At 38.3% G+C, this 15477-nt stretch overlaps 1 protein-coding gene across 4 annotated transcripts in view; it reads right to left on the reverse strand.

Moving 5' to 3' along the window:
* Nucleotides 1–15477, reverse strand: part of ppp1r9a (protein phosphatase 1, regulatory subunit 9A) — a 146190-nt gene that overhangs the window by 85907 nt on the left and 44806 nt on the right. For all 4 annotated transcript variants that reach the window (XM_042332621.1, XM_042332618.1, XM_042332619.1 and 1 more), the window contains exons 2-3: nucleotides 8540–8672; nucleotides 2314–2434 (exon numbers count right to left, since the gene is read on the reverse strand). In XM_042332621.1, the coding sequence (XP_042188555.1) occupies nucleotides 2314–2434; nucleotides 8540–8672 (254 nt within the window). The remainder of the gene's footprint in view (nucleotides 1–2313; nucleotides 2435–8539; nucleotides 8673–15477) is intronic.

A 15477-nucleotide genomic window follows, 5' to 3' on the forward strand; every position in this document is an offset into this window, starting at 1 on the left:
TTTACTCGAAATATCCTCAAAAAATTCTATGAGATTTGTCAAACATGACTTCCCTTTTGTAAAGCCATGTTGACTTGGCCTAATTATATTGTGCTCCCCTAAATACTGCACTACCACATCCTTAATCAATGATTCTAAAATTTTTCCTATCACTGATGTGAGACTAACTGGCCTTTAATTCCCCATCTTTTCCTTTCCACCTTTTTTAAATAGTGGTGTGACATTTGCGATCTTCCAATCCATGGGGACTGTTCCAGAATCCAAGGAATTTTGGAAGATCAGACATAAGGCCTCCACTATCTCATAAGCTACCTCTTTTAAAACCCTGGGATGCAAGCCATCCGGACCAGGGGATTTGTCACTTTTTAGTGCTAACAGTTTCCCTAGCACCAATTCTCTACTAATGAAAATTTCCCTAAGTTGCTCCCTATCCTTATCCCTTTGGTGCATCTCTATTGTTGTGTCTTCTAGGGTGAAGACAGATGCAAAGTACCCATTTTGGGGCTCTGCCATGTCATTGTCCCCCATTACAACTTCTCCTGTCTCTGACTGAAGTGGACCTACATTTACCCTCACTAGCCTATTCCTCTTAATATATTTGTAAAAACTTTTACAATCAGACTTAATGTTCCTAGCTAGCTTACCCTCATACTCCTTTTTCTCGCTCTTAATGAGTTTTTTAGTTTTATTTTGCTGGTTTCTAAAACTCTCCCAATCTTCAGATTTGCTGCTTTTCTTGGCAGTTTTATAAGCCTTTTCTTTTAATTTGATGCTTTCCCTAACTGCTCTAGTTAGCCACGGATGAATTGCTTTCCCTGTGGTACTCTTATTCCGCAAGGGAATATGCGACTGCTGAGAATTATGCACTTCATCCTTAAATATTTGCCACTGTTGGTCTACATTTTTACCTCTTAATCTTACTCTCCAGTCTATTTTACCTAAATCTTTCCTCATAACTACAACATTAGCCCTATTTAAATTCAGAATACTTGCCTCGGATTTAACTATATCCCTCTCTAACTTAATGCAGAATTCAATCATATTGTGATCACTCTGCCCTAGAGGATTCTTAATACCTACACTGCCAACTAGCTCTGTTTCGTTACACAAAACAAGGTCTAGGATGGCCTGTCCCCTAGTTGGTTCCTCGGCATGCTGCTCTAGAAAGTTATCTCTCATACACTCAATGAACTCTTCTTCTGACCTACGTTGGCCAATTTGGTTTTCTCAATCTATGTGGAGATTGAAATCACCCACTATTATCGCTTTACCTTTTCTACATATTTCCTAATTAATGTCTAGAGCAGGTTATCAGGAAACGTGGTCAAGATCAAGATGCTGAACTCATTTATGAAACAGACTGAAACTCATTATTTTTGGTCAACTGGGTGTCTGACACATGAAGAGACCCATAAGAATTCTTTAAAATGTCCAAACCACATAGATGTCACATGCGTATGCCACCTACACTTGGAATGAGCACTCTCTCACAGGAGGAAAACACCCTTCTTACCTAATTCCAGAGAATATTAGGTGTGAGTTGGCAAGAGCGAAGGCTTATAGTCATCAGAGTGTTCTTTGGGAGTACTGCTGGAACTTAACCAGCTAAAACCACATAGCTTGTCTTGAAAGCAATTCTGGCAAATTTCCCACTGTTTGTCCAGGTATGATCACTCTATCCATTAGGGCTTTGACTGGCAGGGTTAACAGGAATTGAGTGGGAAGAACCACTGAATGATCTATCATCAGCTTTCTGGCCTATCATCAGCAGTGCTTTGGAGTTCTGCAGAACTGCCTGTATCAGGACTACTGAGCCCGCCAAAGACAATTGACTCGATTCCAATATTCTGTTGCCGAGCACATTACCTTAGAGCCAGTTCAGCTCCAAGGAAACCTCACTTACCTTTCCCCCACCTCCCAAAAGGAGGATAATGCTGTAATGGGAAGACAGTAGGGTGGGTCATTGTGGAAGAATGAAATTCAATTAAATTTAATAAAACAACTTGCTTCATGTTTTGCTCTTGTGATTTTGTATTAAGCAAAACGATAAGCAGACAGAATTTTCCTAATCAGCATGTATTTTAAACTCACCTGACTACTGTCTGCTTGACTGCATCACTACTGGGCATTGTAGATTGGTGGACAGCCCAAGTGGTAGGCATTCTGCAGTATAAATCTGAAGTGACAGATCAGCTAATCTTTTCACAATACACGCCTATATATTACTTTTAGACCTAGCAAATAATAATAAATCTGCAGAAAAGAAAAAATCCTGTAATAGACAACAGTGTTCTTTTAAGACTGAACAGATACCTTCCATCCCTCTGAGCAGCTCCTCCCTCAGTAACAGTCTTGACAAAAATTCCGAGTTTTTCTAGTCCTGCATCTGCTCCAACTCCCATTCCTATAATACTGATGCCGAGACCATCCTCATCTGCAGGAGTAAGAAAGTAGAGAGTTAACTGGGAATAAGAAGGAATGGAGCTGTCAACATCTATAATATTTTCTTTTTATGCAATGTTTCATCAGGCAAATGGGTCTCAAAGCACTTCATAAAATCATCAATAAGAGGTAAATACAGGACCTGATCTCTACAGCAATGTCCCATAGACAATAATAAAATGAATAACTATGTTTTTGGAGATTTTGATGAAGGAGATATACTGGGCTACTGAGAGTACTCTATGCTCTTCTTCAAAATTATGCCATAACATCTTTAACAGCCATCTAAACGGACAGATGACACCACAGTTTATTGTCTTACGATTTGAAGGAACTGAGGAATGACTGTCTCAGTACTGCACTGTAGTAATAAGCAGGCTCTGTCTTGCTTCATGTTCCCCCGCCTTGCCCACCCCTTCAGGCACTCTGCCCCCACACTCTGGAATTCCATCCCACAGTCCCTCCACCTCGCCCCTTCCCTTGCCTCCTTCAAAACCCATCTCAAGACCCTCTTCTTCGACCGTGCCTTTGGTCACCCTCCTAAACCTACCCTCCCCGCACTCCACCCATCTTGATCCCAACCACCAGCTCGGGTGCGAATCCTTGACTGTCCAGCTGATATGAAAGGCATTATACAAATGCCATTTGTTGTTGTTTCAGCCTAGATTATGAAATCAACAACAACAACTTGCATTTATATAGCAGCCTTCATGCGGGGTAGCGTCCTGGAATGCTTCACAGTGGTTAAGTCTGACAACGAGCCAGGGGGAGAGGAAAGTGACCGTAAGCACGATCAAAAAAGAAGGTCTTTAGGTGGAATTTGAAGGTGGGAAGGAAGGAGTCAAGGCAGAAGGATTGAGGGAGAGTTTCAGAGTTTCGGGCATAGTGGGTGAAGGCACAGCCACCAGTGATGGAATGGAGGGCACAATGGACAAATAGGCGACCGGAACCAGCCGAGCGGAGGCACCCTGTGGTGGAGTGGGGGGTAAGCAGGTCAGATAGGTAGGGAGGTGCGAAGGAATTAAGTGATTTGAAAACGAGTGAGAGGATCTTGATTGTTGATTGCTAGCCAGTGGAGCCTGGCAAGGACTGTGTGATGAGGGTACAGAGTTTTGTGGGGCGGAGTTTTTAATTAATTGGATTTTGTGTATTGTGGAGCTGGGGAGACCAGTGAGGAGAGCATAGGAAAGTCCAGTTAAGGGTAACCAGAGGCATGAGTGCTACCAAGTAATAAATAATCCTTGCATTTGATATAGCGCTTTTCACGTCTTCTCAGCATCTCAAAGCGCTACACATAATATGCTGTACAGTGAATTGACCGTATATTTGTGGGCGAAACGTGGCAGCCAATTGCGTACATCAGAGTCCTACAACAGTCGTGGATTGAAAATGACCAATTTATTATTGTTTTGTTTTTTTGGAGGGATTATTACTAGGCGTGTGGAGTAAGGAAACTTGCCCAAGGTTTCGCCCTGCCTGGAATTGAACCCAGGTGTCTCGCTTGCAAGGCGAGAGCTTTAACCACTGAGCTACAGGACTCCAAAGTAAGTAAGCTAAATTGATACCGAAGTTGAAATGTAGAGACAGCAGGAAATGCTGCTTCGCCTAATTTAAAAATTATGTTAAAAAAACTAATGTGAGAAGACCTATACATTAGTTTTGCACAATCAAACATTGGGAATGGGTGTATTAAGGGAGTTAGGTAGAAAATGGGATTAAAATATCATAGAACAGTGGAAAATATTGGATGGTTAGTTATGATGCTAGTTCAAAGCAGTGCAGATGACCTATGAATTTCAGCAGTCAACAAAAACTAACTGGAGCAAACAGGCACATTTTGTGGCACCAACACAAGTTTTGCTCCAAAGGCAATAGTGAGCAAAGTATTTTTGTTCTTTACCTGGAGTTTCCTGTGTAGCCATTTTAGGAGTTTGTATCCCATGAGATTTATCACAAGAAGTACCCAACCCAAGGTAGGAACCATTTTCAGTATCAAAATATCAATGGTTCAATTCAATCTATAAACACTTTATCACAAGCAAGACAACAATTCTCTTCTGTTCTAACTCAGACGATTGGTTTTAGAATATCCTCAGAATTAGAAAGTTGGGCTTCTTTATTATGCCAATCAATTGTGAATTTATTACCCTTAACTGTCATTCTTCCTGAAAAATTATTGTTCTTTTGGGAGAGATGGATGGAGAGAAAAAAAGCTTCAGTAGTCAGATTCAAGGCTCTTATGCTAGAGGAAACACAAAAGATTATTTGAGATGTGAAGCCATGTTTGCACTGCTGCACCAAAGGGAAAAAATTCCAGTCCGTTGCCAGAGAGCTGAAGAGTGGACCTCAGTGGTTATTCTATTCAATAATATTTGAGTCAGGTCACAGATCACTGTCACTTTGTCACCCTGTGGTCTCTTTTGAAAGGTGCAAAAACAGGGCCTCCATTAGGAATTTGGTTCACAACCTATTGTCAACCAAGTACAAAAGGAAAACGTTGTGCTCCTAGATTTGAGAGTTGTTGCAGAGTAGAAGCATAAAACTAGCTATGGATAGTACTGTTTTAAAAATAAATACAAAGGAAACAACTTAAATTATACCAGTAATACTACTGCGACAATCCATCAACAGTAGGGGGAAAAAAAGGAAAAATCATGAATTAAGAAAACACCCCTTATTTTGTAATCTGTTGCTGAACATCTTCAAGAATTGGATTTTTGAATGTCTATTCATCATCTTTGTGCGCTACAAGAATGTTTGTCTGTTTCCTCTGTCTGTTTATGACTTCCTTTCAAATATTATTTCACTGTCCATGCTTGCTTCTACCTATTAATGAGATGGTCTCAAAAAACTCTAACCGATCACAAAGCATATCTAATGACGCTCAGCACTGAATCAGATCTAATGCAATTCAAGCAGATTTATTCGCACCTGCTTTATTAAGTTGATTGGGCCATAAGTATTAACTAAATCTGAATTCTGAACATGACTGCTCAAACACAAGAGTGTGCAAGCTGGTGTATATGTCAAACATCACAGTAACGTCCTCCCCACCCGCTTCCCATATATTTAAGACAAACTGACACCGTTCCAGAAACTATTTGGGATTCCAGACAATTGCTACATAATTATTTTGTCAATCGCTGCAGTGAGGCTCTACAATACACTCCTGCGCACCACCCTCTGACAAATAGATAGTTTCATATTTGCAATTGTTGACCTTTTTTTGTAACACACTTTGTAAAACTTGAACATAAAAGTACTGCATGTGCATAACATGCTAAGCAGAAAAGAAATAGTAAAAATCAACTACAATTGCACCCGCCCCCTGTAGATATACATCAGCTTCTGATTGCTGCGTTTTGTGGTGCTTGTCTACAACCATTAGTATCATCCAGTCAATAGCATTAATGTAATTATTTCAAAGTTCTGCTCCAAATCAAAGCATTATAGACTTCATATCGGGAGTGTTGAAGGAGCTGAAGAAAAGAAATAGAAACATCAGTTCTTATAGTACTGCAGAAAGATCTTCATGTTTGCTAAACATACTGCCCTTGATATTTATCAGAACCATAATTGCTATGCAGTTTTGTAGTGGAATATAATCAGCCTTTTAATAAAAGACTTGTATAGCAGTGCTAAGTCCTTGAGGCATCTGTTCGATGTGAATGGCACTATGTAAATGTAAATTGTATTGTGTATCAAATTCAAGGATTATTTATTAATATTAATGTAACTGAATATACATAGTTGCAGTATTCCTTGTAATAACCAGTGAGCTCTAGGACAAGCACACAAGCAAATGCAATACAAACTTTAAGCAATTTAAATACTAACACACATAGTTCAGACAAATTGATTATTATGGCTATGATCTCTTGCTTGAATGGGTATAACAACATACAGATTTAAAAATCAGACAAGCAAAGTATCTCCCTTGTTTAACTTTGTGCAAGGCAGAACCATAACAATAATTTGCAAGTGAACATTGATCAAACGTCATTGAAGCTAAAATATGAAATGCATCAACCACAACAAATTGAGTTTTGTCTATTCCTGGAGTGGATGCGAGAAGTAGCTCTATCGTACTGTACTACTGTTTTATTTTTCCTCCCTCATATCTGGTTATAATATCTGATGAGTCAATCAACTTTTTAAATGATCCTACAATGAAATGTATTTGAACTTGCTGAACAAATGACTTGAGAATATCGAAAATGATTGTCAAGAGCAGGTTTTACTGAGGAAAATTTGGAGTAAACAGGAATTCCAGGAGTCGTCCATTGATTGAGGTGAAAACATCAGCAGTTCTTCAGTCAGTCTGTTCTATCATGCTAGTGTTGCCCACCACTATACGTCTGCTTATACTGGAATACTGCTCACTTCTGCTTAAACTGCTTCATGTCCCCCACCCTATCCATACCACATTGATTGGAAAGATTCCCTTTCTCTCAATTAATCCTGGCATCGCCTGGTACTCCAAATACTGCACATCACCCAATAACTAGGAAATAATAGCAGCTATCAACAATGCATTTGAAATGTTTAGGTTTCTGTCAAAGATACAGAGGATCAACAGGCTGCAAGTGGTGGTTATTGTTTTTTGTCAGAAGTTCACAGAACAGATGGCAGATTTAAAAATCTATAAGAACGTGGTAGGTGGGCAGAGAGAGAGGGGAGATGGAAGGGAGAGAGGCAAAGAGAGGAAACGCTGGCACTACCGTGACAATAAATATCCCAATGAAACTTTTTTTTAAGTTAACGCTGTAGCTAATTTGTATTTTGCAGGATTCTATTTAGGATGTTCAACTACGCCCATTGTTTGCTTATCCTCAATGGGCAAGTCCCAAATAATACCGATAATCAGTTCTCCCCTGTACCAATAATTCACCGAATTTATAATTTTTTTTGTCAAATTCTTTGCCTCTATTTTTCCTTCTGTGATTCACAAAAAATAGATCCTAAAGAAAGAAAATTACCTAGGCTTTTATTTTGTGGATAAATATCAATTTTAACAGGCTTTAATCATTTATAGTGTAAGGTGACGTTTTAAAATATACTATAATTTTGGGTGGGGGGAGGTTATTGACAACTTTTCTTTTCCTTTAAATTTAAGTGCTCGCACTTCGGAAAGGAATTTTTTTTTCTTTCAGAACTGACAAGACAAGTTTTTAAGAGACTGCAGATGAGCAAATAAAAGTGAAAAATGCTGTTGCTGCTAAATGTACAGGCTTCAATTATTTCAATTTTGCTGGAAAAATTCTGCTCTAAGTGTACCTCATCAAAGCAGCAAAATTGATTTCACCCCCTTGAAGTTACACAAAACAGATTTTCATTGCAGAACTGTATTTACAAAGACATTTTCTTGCATTTCTATTAAAATTTTAAGATCCATTAAAATTTTCAAGACTAAGGTGGATAGATTTTTGTTCGGTAAGTGTATCAAGAGATATGGGGCAAAAGAGGTAATTGGAGTTGATGTACAGATCAGTCATGATCAAATCGAATCAAATCAGGTCGAGGGGCTAAATGGCCTACTCCTGTTCCTATGTTCAATTAGCGAAGGCAATGCCAAGACCAGATAAGGTGTTTGCTGATTTAGTGTATTCCCATTGCATGCTGAGTTAGTTTATTACAGTTTATTTTATTAAAAGTTTATTTAGCACCCTTTTCCAATAAGAAAGGCTTCCCACTTCTGACTGCTGATATTCAACCTGGTTGGAAAATATACATATATAGATGTCAGGTAAGGACAGAATAAGTCTTATTTTGATGCCCTCATGGTTGAATAGTCTCTTGTCACTCAAATATTTGATAAATATTTAATTAATAGCTCTTGCGTGATTGACCAGACAGCAGATCTAGTTACTTGGGTGAGGTAGCAGAGGTCAGCTCTAGCTACTTGGATGAAGTACTGGAGGGAAACTGGTGCCTATATCAATGTCTGTTTCTCATTCGGTTGTATTGTTCAGTATAAATTAATTGGAGCTTCATTAAATCTTCAAATACAATTATCTTGCCATAACAAAAATGTCTTGTGTTGTATCTAATTCTTTTCCGACCCATCCCCCTTTATCTACCATTTTCCTACCCATACCTTTCTCGAGGTCAACAGGAAAAAGGTCCAGCCTTTCTACACGTTTTTCCAGTTCATATTCTGCAGACGCTGCAACCGGATCCACTTCATCATTTCTCCTATCATAGGCTTCATTAGAGTATGTGTGGAATACCTGTAAAAATAAATGTAACGTTATCCAAATAGACTATTCACGAAAGTCGACAATTAGTATACACGAATCAATGATAAGAATCTATAATTTTCTATAATATAACAGAGCACAAAAAAACATGCATTTTTATCAAAGTAACATCTAAAAGTGTTTCAGTTAATTACTGTCATATACAGTTAATATTTATAACCTACTGTGGCAGCCATTTTGCACCAACAGCAAACCATAAACAGCCATTCGGTTAATGACCAATTTATTATGATTGTTGGCCGAGAATAATGCGGAGAAACTCGTTTTTTTTCAAATAGTGTCATGTGGTCTTTAATGTCCACTTGAATAAGAAGCATATGGGCCACTTGGCTACAGTACAGAATGGAGATCTGCAAACTTTAATCTCAACAACGTCACCAGCAGTCAGGGGTTTTCTTGTTTTGTCTAGATTTAGCTCTAATATTGCTCCTCTATTACTAAATAAGGAATGAAAAAATATCAAAATATGATGTAAATTATATTCTGCATGTTTAAAAAATATTATCTTTGACAAGATCTTTATAATATAATAATCCTTGGATTAGATATAGCATTTTACTGAGTGAATTGTGGTTAAGTAACTTGTTTTAACCAGAAAAAAGAGGTTTACTTAAAAATTCTCTTAGCAGAAGAAGCGCTTTGAGACATATGGAAGACTTGATAAAGTGCTATATCAAATGCAAGGATAGAAGGATGATTAGAGGTTATNAAAAAAATCAAAAGAGGTTGTTGTTCCACAACATGTAAGTTAATCTTGAACCTTTAGGAATTAGGTTTATTTTTTTGTTAAAGGCAAAGTACAATAAATGAATAAATGCCAAGTAAAGATTGAAGAGGGCTACACATAGTAGTTGTATTTTTTAAAATAATATGTAAGTAAAAAAAAAGAAAGTGTGAAAACTAGTTTCTCTTATACAGAGAAAGATTAAAACATCATGTGTTTTGCTGAGGAAAGTTGATGGCACAAGAGTATAATAATAATAATAATCCTTGCATTTGATATAGCGCTTTTCACGTCGGGAGGACGTCCCAAAGCGCTTCACAGAACACACTGTAAAGTGAATTGACTGTATTTTTTGTGGGCGAACGCGGCAGCCAATTGCGCACAGCAATGTCCCACAAACAGTCGTAGATTGAAAATGACCAATTTATTATTGTTTTGGGTTTTGGAGGGATTATTATTAGGCTCTGTGTGGAGTAAGGAAACTTGCCCAAGGTTTCGCCCTCTGCCTGGAATTGAACTCAGGTCTCTCGCTTGCAAAGCGAGTGCTCTAACCACTGAGCTACAGGACTCCACAATAAGTATACACAATAAGTAGGAAATCCTACTTATAAATGAAAATACTGGGACAATTAATAGGCCGGGCAAAATGGGAAAAAATAACTCAAATGATTACATAAACAGAATGGTCTCATAACAGACAGATACCATTACATCCAGCAACCGGTTTTATTTATCAGAGTTCCTCAGTATACTGGCTGTAAAAATATAACTAGATCAAAATGGTATTTGAAGCTGCATAAACCCCCACACTTATAATTTTATTTAAATCAGATGTACTCACAAATATACTATATTTACCTCCAGCAAAAAAAATCATGTTTAAGATATTAAAAAGGAACTTCAATAAATGAAAATGCTTTTCCCTGCATTGTATGCGCTCCTGTCAAACATGATGTGATTAAATTACATCTGAAGGAATCAGCAACATCCATTCAATTTATTCGCTGTTTTTTATTTAAATGAAAGGATCAGAGGTCACAGTTTCATTTGTGATCTATGTAAGAGTAAAATATTCAACTACCTACATCAGGCAACTTCCCTTAATGGAAATTCTGCGTCAGTACAGTACAATACAGACATTGTGGTTGTATCCTGTTTTCCTGAATCCGCTAACCTGCTCTGGCAGAAAATCATTGAAGTGTACCTACAGCATCAGTGTCACTTGGCTACAGTACAGAATGGAGTTTTCCAATTTTTAATCTCAACAACTTCACCGTAAAGACGAAACACAGTAAATGCTGGGGAAAATTGGCCATTATATTTAGGATCAGATCTATACCCTTTTTATGCTGAATATATTTGTGTTTAAGGAGTATATTCTGCTTAGAATCAACAATTAAAAGTTTTGCCAGCACATTTTTTATTTGGTTGTGTGTTTGTTCATTTATTTATTTAATAGTTTTATAATCAAAGAATATTTTACAGCCTCCTTGTGGAGAGATATTGTCTAGCTGTTCTTCACTGTTCTTTAACAATGAAGAACAGCTGGACAATATTGCACACCTTGAAAATAAAATAAAACTGAAATGGGACCTTATATATACAACAACTTGTGTTTACACAGCATCTTTCATACAGGTTGGGATCTTGGAGTACTGTGTGGGTGTATAGACAAGATGCTTAAGAGTAAATACAGAATCATTTTTTGGGATTTGCCAAGGACAAGAGGGCAGAAGTTCAGGATTGTGAATGTCAATTTTACCACAGAAAGCATTTCTTTTCATAGGGAGTAATTAAGAGTTGAAATAGGCTATCAGAAAGGACGGTGAAGGGCAGGATACTGAGCTTACTTAAGAAATGGCCTGATGCTGCAATGGGTGGACAAGTAGGTTTTCTGGAAAGATGAGCTGAAATAGTTGAAGGACCATCTTCATGCGAGACTCTCGTAAATATTTCTCTTTTTTTGGTGGGGGGTGGGGGATGTTTCTATTCATAAAGGATGTTAAGAGGAAAATAAACCATGCCAGATATAGCAAGATCAAGTAAATGCACCTCAACTCCAATTCAGACCTGAACTTGGTATCAGGATTGATACAATATAATACATTGCAAATTGACATTTATGTAGGTAGCACCTTTCACTTCAGGAGGACATCCTAAGGCACCTGGCAGTCCTGACCTGACCCCCAAGCCATAGGTAAGGTCTGAGAGGGGTAGGGAGGGGAAAGATAACCAATGGCGTGATTAGAGGAAGGTCTTGAGAGGGACCTTGAAAGAGTTGAGGGAGACAGCAAGTTGAAGGGAATCCCGAATGGAGGTTCCAGAGTGGGCCAGATGGGCAGAATCCTATTTTCTTCAATTCTAATTCAGAAAGTAGAAAAATAGGTCTTTCAGTCTATGTTGGGTTCACCATTCCCAGCAAGAGACAGCAGAAGTGGGCGTGCTAAAATAGTGTCTCCCTAAATTAGAGACTACAAGAATGGCTCCAGATTATCACTCTTGATGACTGTACAATGAATCACTATCCTCAGAATTTTTTTTACAGCACAAGTGAAGGATATTCAGCCCATCGTATCTAATGAAATGCGCTGCTATAGGTGAGAATTGAACTCACAACCTCGCTTTGCATTTCTCAAGCAAATACTGTCATAACTAAATCAATAATCTACACGGGGCATGCAAAATTTAATATAGCTGGTAAGTGCACAGGCATTTAATATAGATGGTAAGTTTGTCACTGCAGCCAGTAAGAGGGTATGCGATGACGGGTCAAGACTATGGGTCAAGATCACATTTCCCGTGGTTCAATACATCTTGACCCATCGCCGCATGCACACTTACTGGCAAGCGTTGAAATCACAGTGAATCGTGGGAAATTAAGTTCTGCAATGTGTCGACGGATCAAGACTACATCGACTGGTCAGGACGTCATCTCCCATGATTCAAGGCAGCCGGTAAGTGTGGGAGTAATGGTGGGTAGTAAGCAGTATTCACAACACTGTACTGTGGGAATTACCTAACAATATTACAATCCAAACACTATAAGTTATGATACACATAATATCCAATTTAGTAACTAGCCAATGATAATCCATCCACCAAACCCATAAATCTAATACATAATATATTACAACATTTGCAATCCTTCATCCTTGCAAAGATAATCACTGTCCTGGAATATCACAATATTACAACAGGTTTGGGAGTTCTGCTTTAACAGGAGCAGTTGGTTGACAGTTTAATGCAAACAGAACACACCAGAACACAGCACAGAAACAAAAATATTATCAATTCGAGTCTCTAGTTACCATTTACATCAGTGAAGGGAAAATCCTCTTGGGAATTAAAATAATCCGAAGCACAGTATTTAATCTTTGGTGGCTCCATGCCAAAAGATATGTCCAGAATCCTATGGGCTTTTCACTGATCAAAATTAATGAAATGGCCTAGCTTTTGAGAGCTTGCTCAATAATGAATTGTGGAATGAGACAAGGCTCCAGTGAAAAAGGCCCAAATAGGAAAAGCGATTTTATGATTTTAAAATGAAGTCTGTTTTAAATGAAAAGATAATTACTGTATGAATTGTAGAACTAAAGTTTAGTTTTAATGCACATTGTTGCATATAATTTAAGAAAATAGAAGTTCAAACATGCAATGGTGGAATTAAAATTCATGTAAATTAAGGAATTAAGTTTTGTTTAAATGTTCGTTTTCAGATTAAATGACAAACTTAAACACAGTATTATGGCAGTAATTCTGTGCTGTAACAGGTTTCATTTTAGGCCATGATTCCCACAGACGGAATCATCCCTATTTCTGTTGTGATTTCCAGGTTGCTGAGGTACAAGGGGTTGAAAGTGATCCACAAAATAATGTACCACATGAATCATATAATCTGTAAAGGTTCACAAATCTCCAACCTTGAAACTGGTACAACTGGTTTGTAATGAAGAAACTATTCACAAGGAAACAGATTTGCATCTTCCACACTTGAACAGAAATGGAGTTAAACAGCTAAAACTATTGATTAGCATAGGTTCACTTTTAATGCTTGTGTCCTGTAGACGCGTGCTGACCAGAACTCCCGGCTTCCAGCGCTGACTGGGAAGCTTCCAGCACTAAAAAAAATAGATCCCTTCTGGGTGACCGTGTACCTGCTGAAATGTCATTTTCTGCAACTTGCATGCATGCCCATTACACCAACAATGTGCATTTAAATAGTAACTTTCAAACTGAGTAGCATCTCAGAACAATTCTAGATACAATATTTATCCAATGAGCAGAATCAACTACGTAATGTACAGTATAAGCAAAGCTGTGAGTGAAATTTGGTGTGCTGAGATAATATCAGACCCAACTGTTAACATATGCTTTCTGTTTTCTGCACATAAACAAAAATTAAAAACCTCCTGATGCTGTACTGGATAAATACACAATATTGGAATGGTTTTTGAGCCATAAAGAACAGAAAGGTTCCAGATTCAAACCCAGATTGGAGCTATCTCATCTGGGCTTGGTGGAATTAATAAGATTTGTCTCATTTTCCCTATTCTATATCAAATGTAAGGCTTATTATTAAAATACATCAGAATACCTACTCTTTGCAACAGACAGCAATGTCATGAAGTCAAAGCATCATCATTTTTCTTTTCATCATAGTCATTAATGCAGCGACATTTTGATTTCACAAGAATGGTTTGGATGAAAAAAGCCCATTGGCCCTATTTGATATAATTCTTTCGGAATATCCACCCTGCAGTCCTCTCATTAAGAGCATTAAGCCATTTCTTAGTGTTAGTCAGTTGCGCTCTATTTTTACACATGGAAGCTTTGTTGCTAAGGAACTGTGATATTTTTGTTTTTCATGACATTTTTTGCATCCATGTGGTTAAAGAAGACAGCTTCAGAGATTAAGTAGCCACGGTAAGGGGCTGCATTTAAATACACATACATACAAACGGAAGAGGATGCTCTTGTAGGCCAGGGATAAGAGAAGTTTGCCGTCCTTTAAAATCTTCCCCCCCCACCTTAGTTGCTGATCTCCACCACTCCCAACACTCACAAATATACCCAGGTTAGCTCTAACTGCACCTTTAAATCTTTTTTTTAAAGTATTGTTACTTTCCAACTGCACCATTTAAAAATGCATTTCAAATATCTTCATTTATCTGATTACAAGATCCTCACCCTTGTATTCAAATCCCTCCGCTCCTCCTGAGGCCCCTACCTCTCTGACCTCCTCTTTCCTCAAAACAGTACCCATTGCCTTTGTTCCTCCAGGTATGGCCTCCTCCTCGTCGCCCGAATCCTCCACTCCACCCTCGGCAGCCGTGCCTTCAGCCACTATGCCCCGAGGCTCTGGAGTTCCCTTCCTCACTCCCTTAGCCTCACCTCCTTTCTTCCTATTTTCAGGTCCCTGCTGAGGACCTTTCTTTTTAACCGCACCTTTGGTCACCTTCCTCCCCACCCCCCTGGCTCGGCCCCGGGATCCGTTATTGTGAAGCGCTCTGAGACGCCATCCAGCGTGGAGGGTGCAATATAAATCCAAGTTGTTGTTGTTGTTGATTCCATGAGAGACGTTACCTTATACGACAGCTTTCTTTGAATCTACAGTACAAGCTAACACTTTTACAGTTCAGCTAACACATAAAATCTGTCATTGACTCCACGGTTGTTGTGACATTACTGTGTACGCAAATTAGCTCAGCACAAATTGGCTGCTTCATTTTCCTACAAAATACATTTGACTACATGATAAGGCTCTATATCAAATACAATATTTATTACTTATTTATAAAACCAAAGTATACAATACATATGAATTTGGAAGAACTCATTCCATGAGAATGTTATCAGCATTCTGCTTGTGTGGCCTTGTTGCATAAAGCTCCTGGGAATAAAAAGTTCATATAAACCAAAACATTATACACACATAGGTCAGCATAGTGCTCCATCTTTTTCACAAGAGTACAAAACGTACCACCCACCCAAAAGGATAATGTAAAGCTCGAATCCACAATAGCTTTTTGTATTCTTGTGAAACAAGTATGA

This window comes from Callorhinchus milii, unplaced genomic scaffold (genome assembly GCF_018977255.1).
Source record: "Callorhinchus milii isolate IMCB2004 unplaced genomic scaffold, IMCB_Cmil_1.0 Scaffold2, whole genome shotgun sequence".
In the NCBI taxonomy this organism is placed as follows: Eukaryota; Metazoa; Chordata; class Chondrichthyes; order Chimaeriformes; family Callorhinchidae; genus Callorhinchus; species Callorhinchus milii.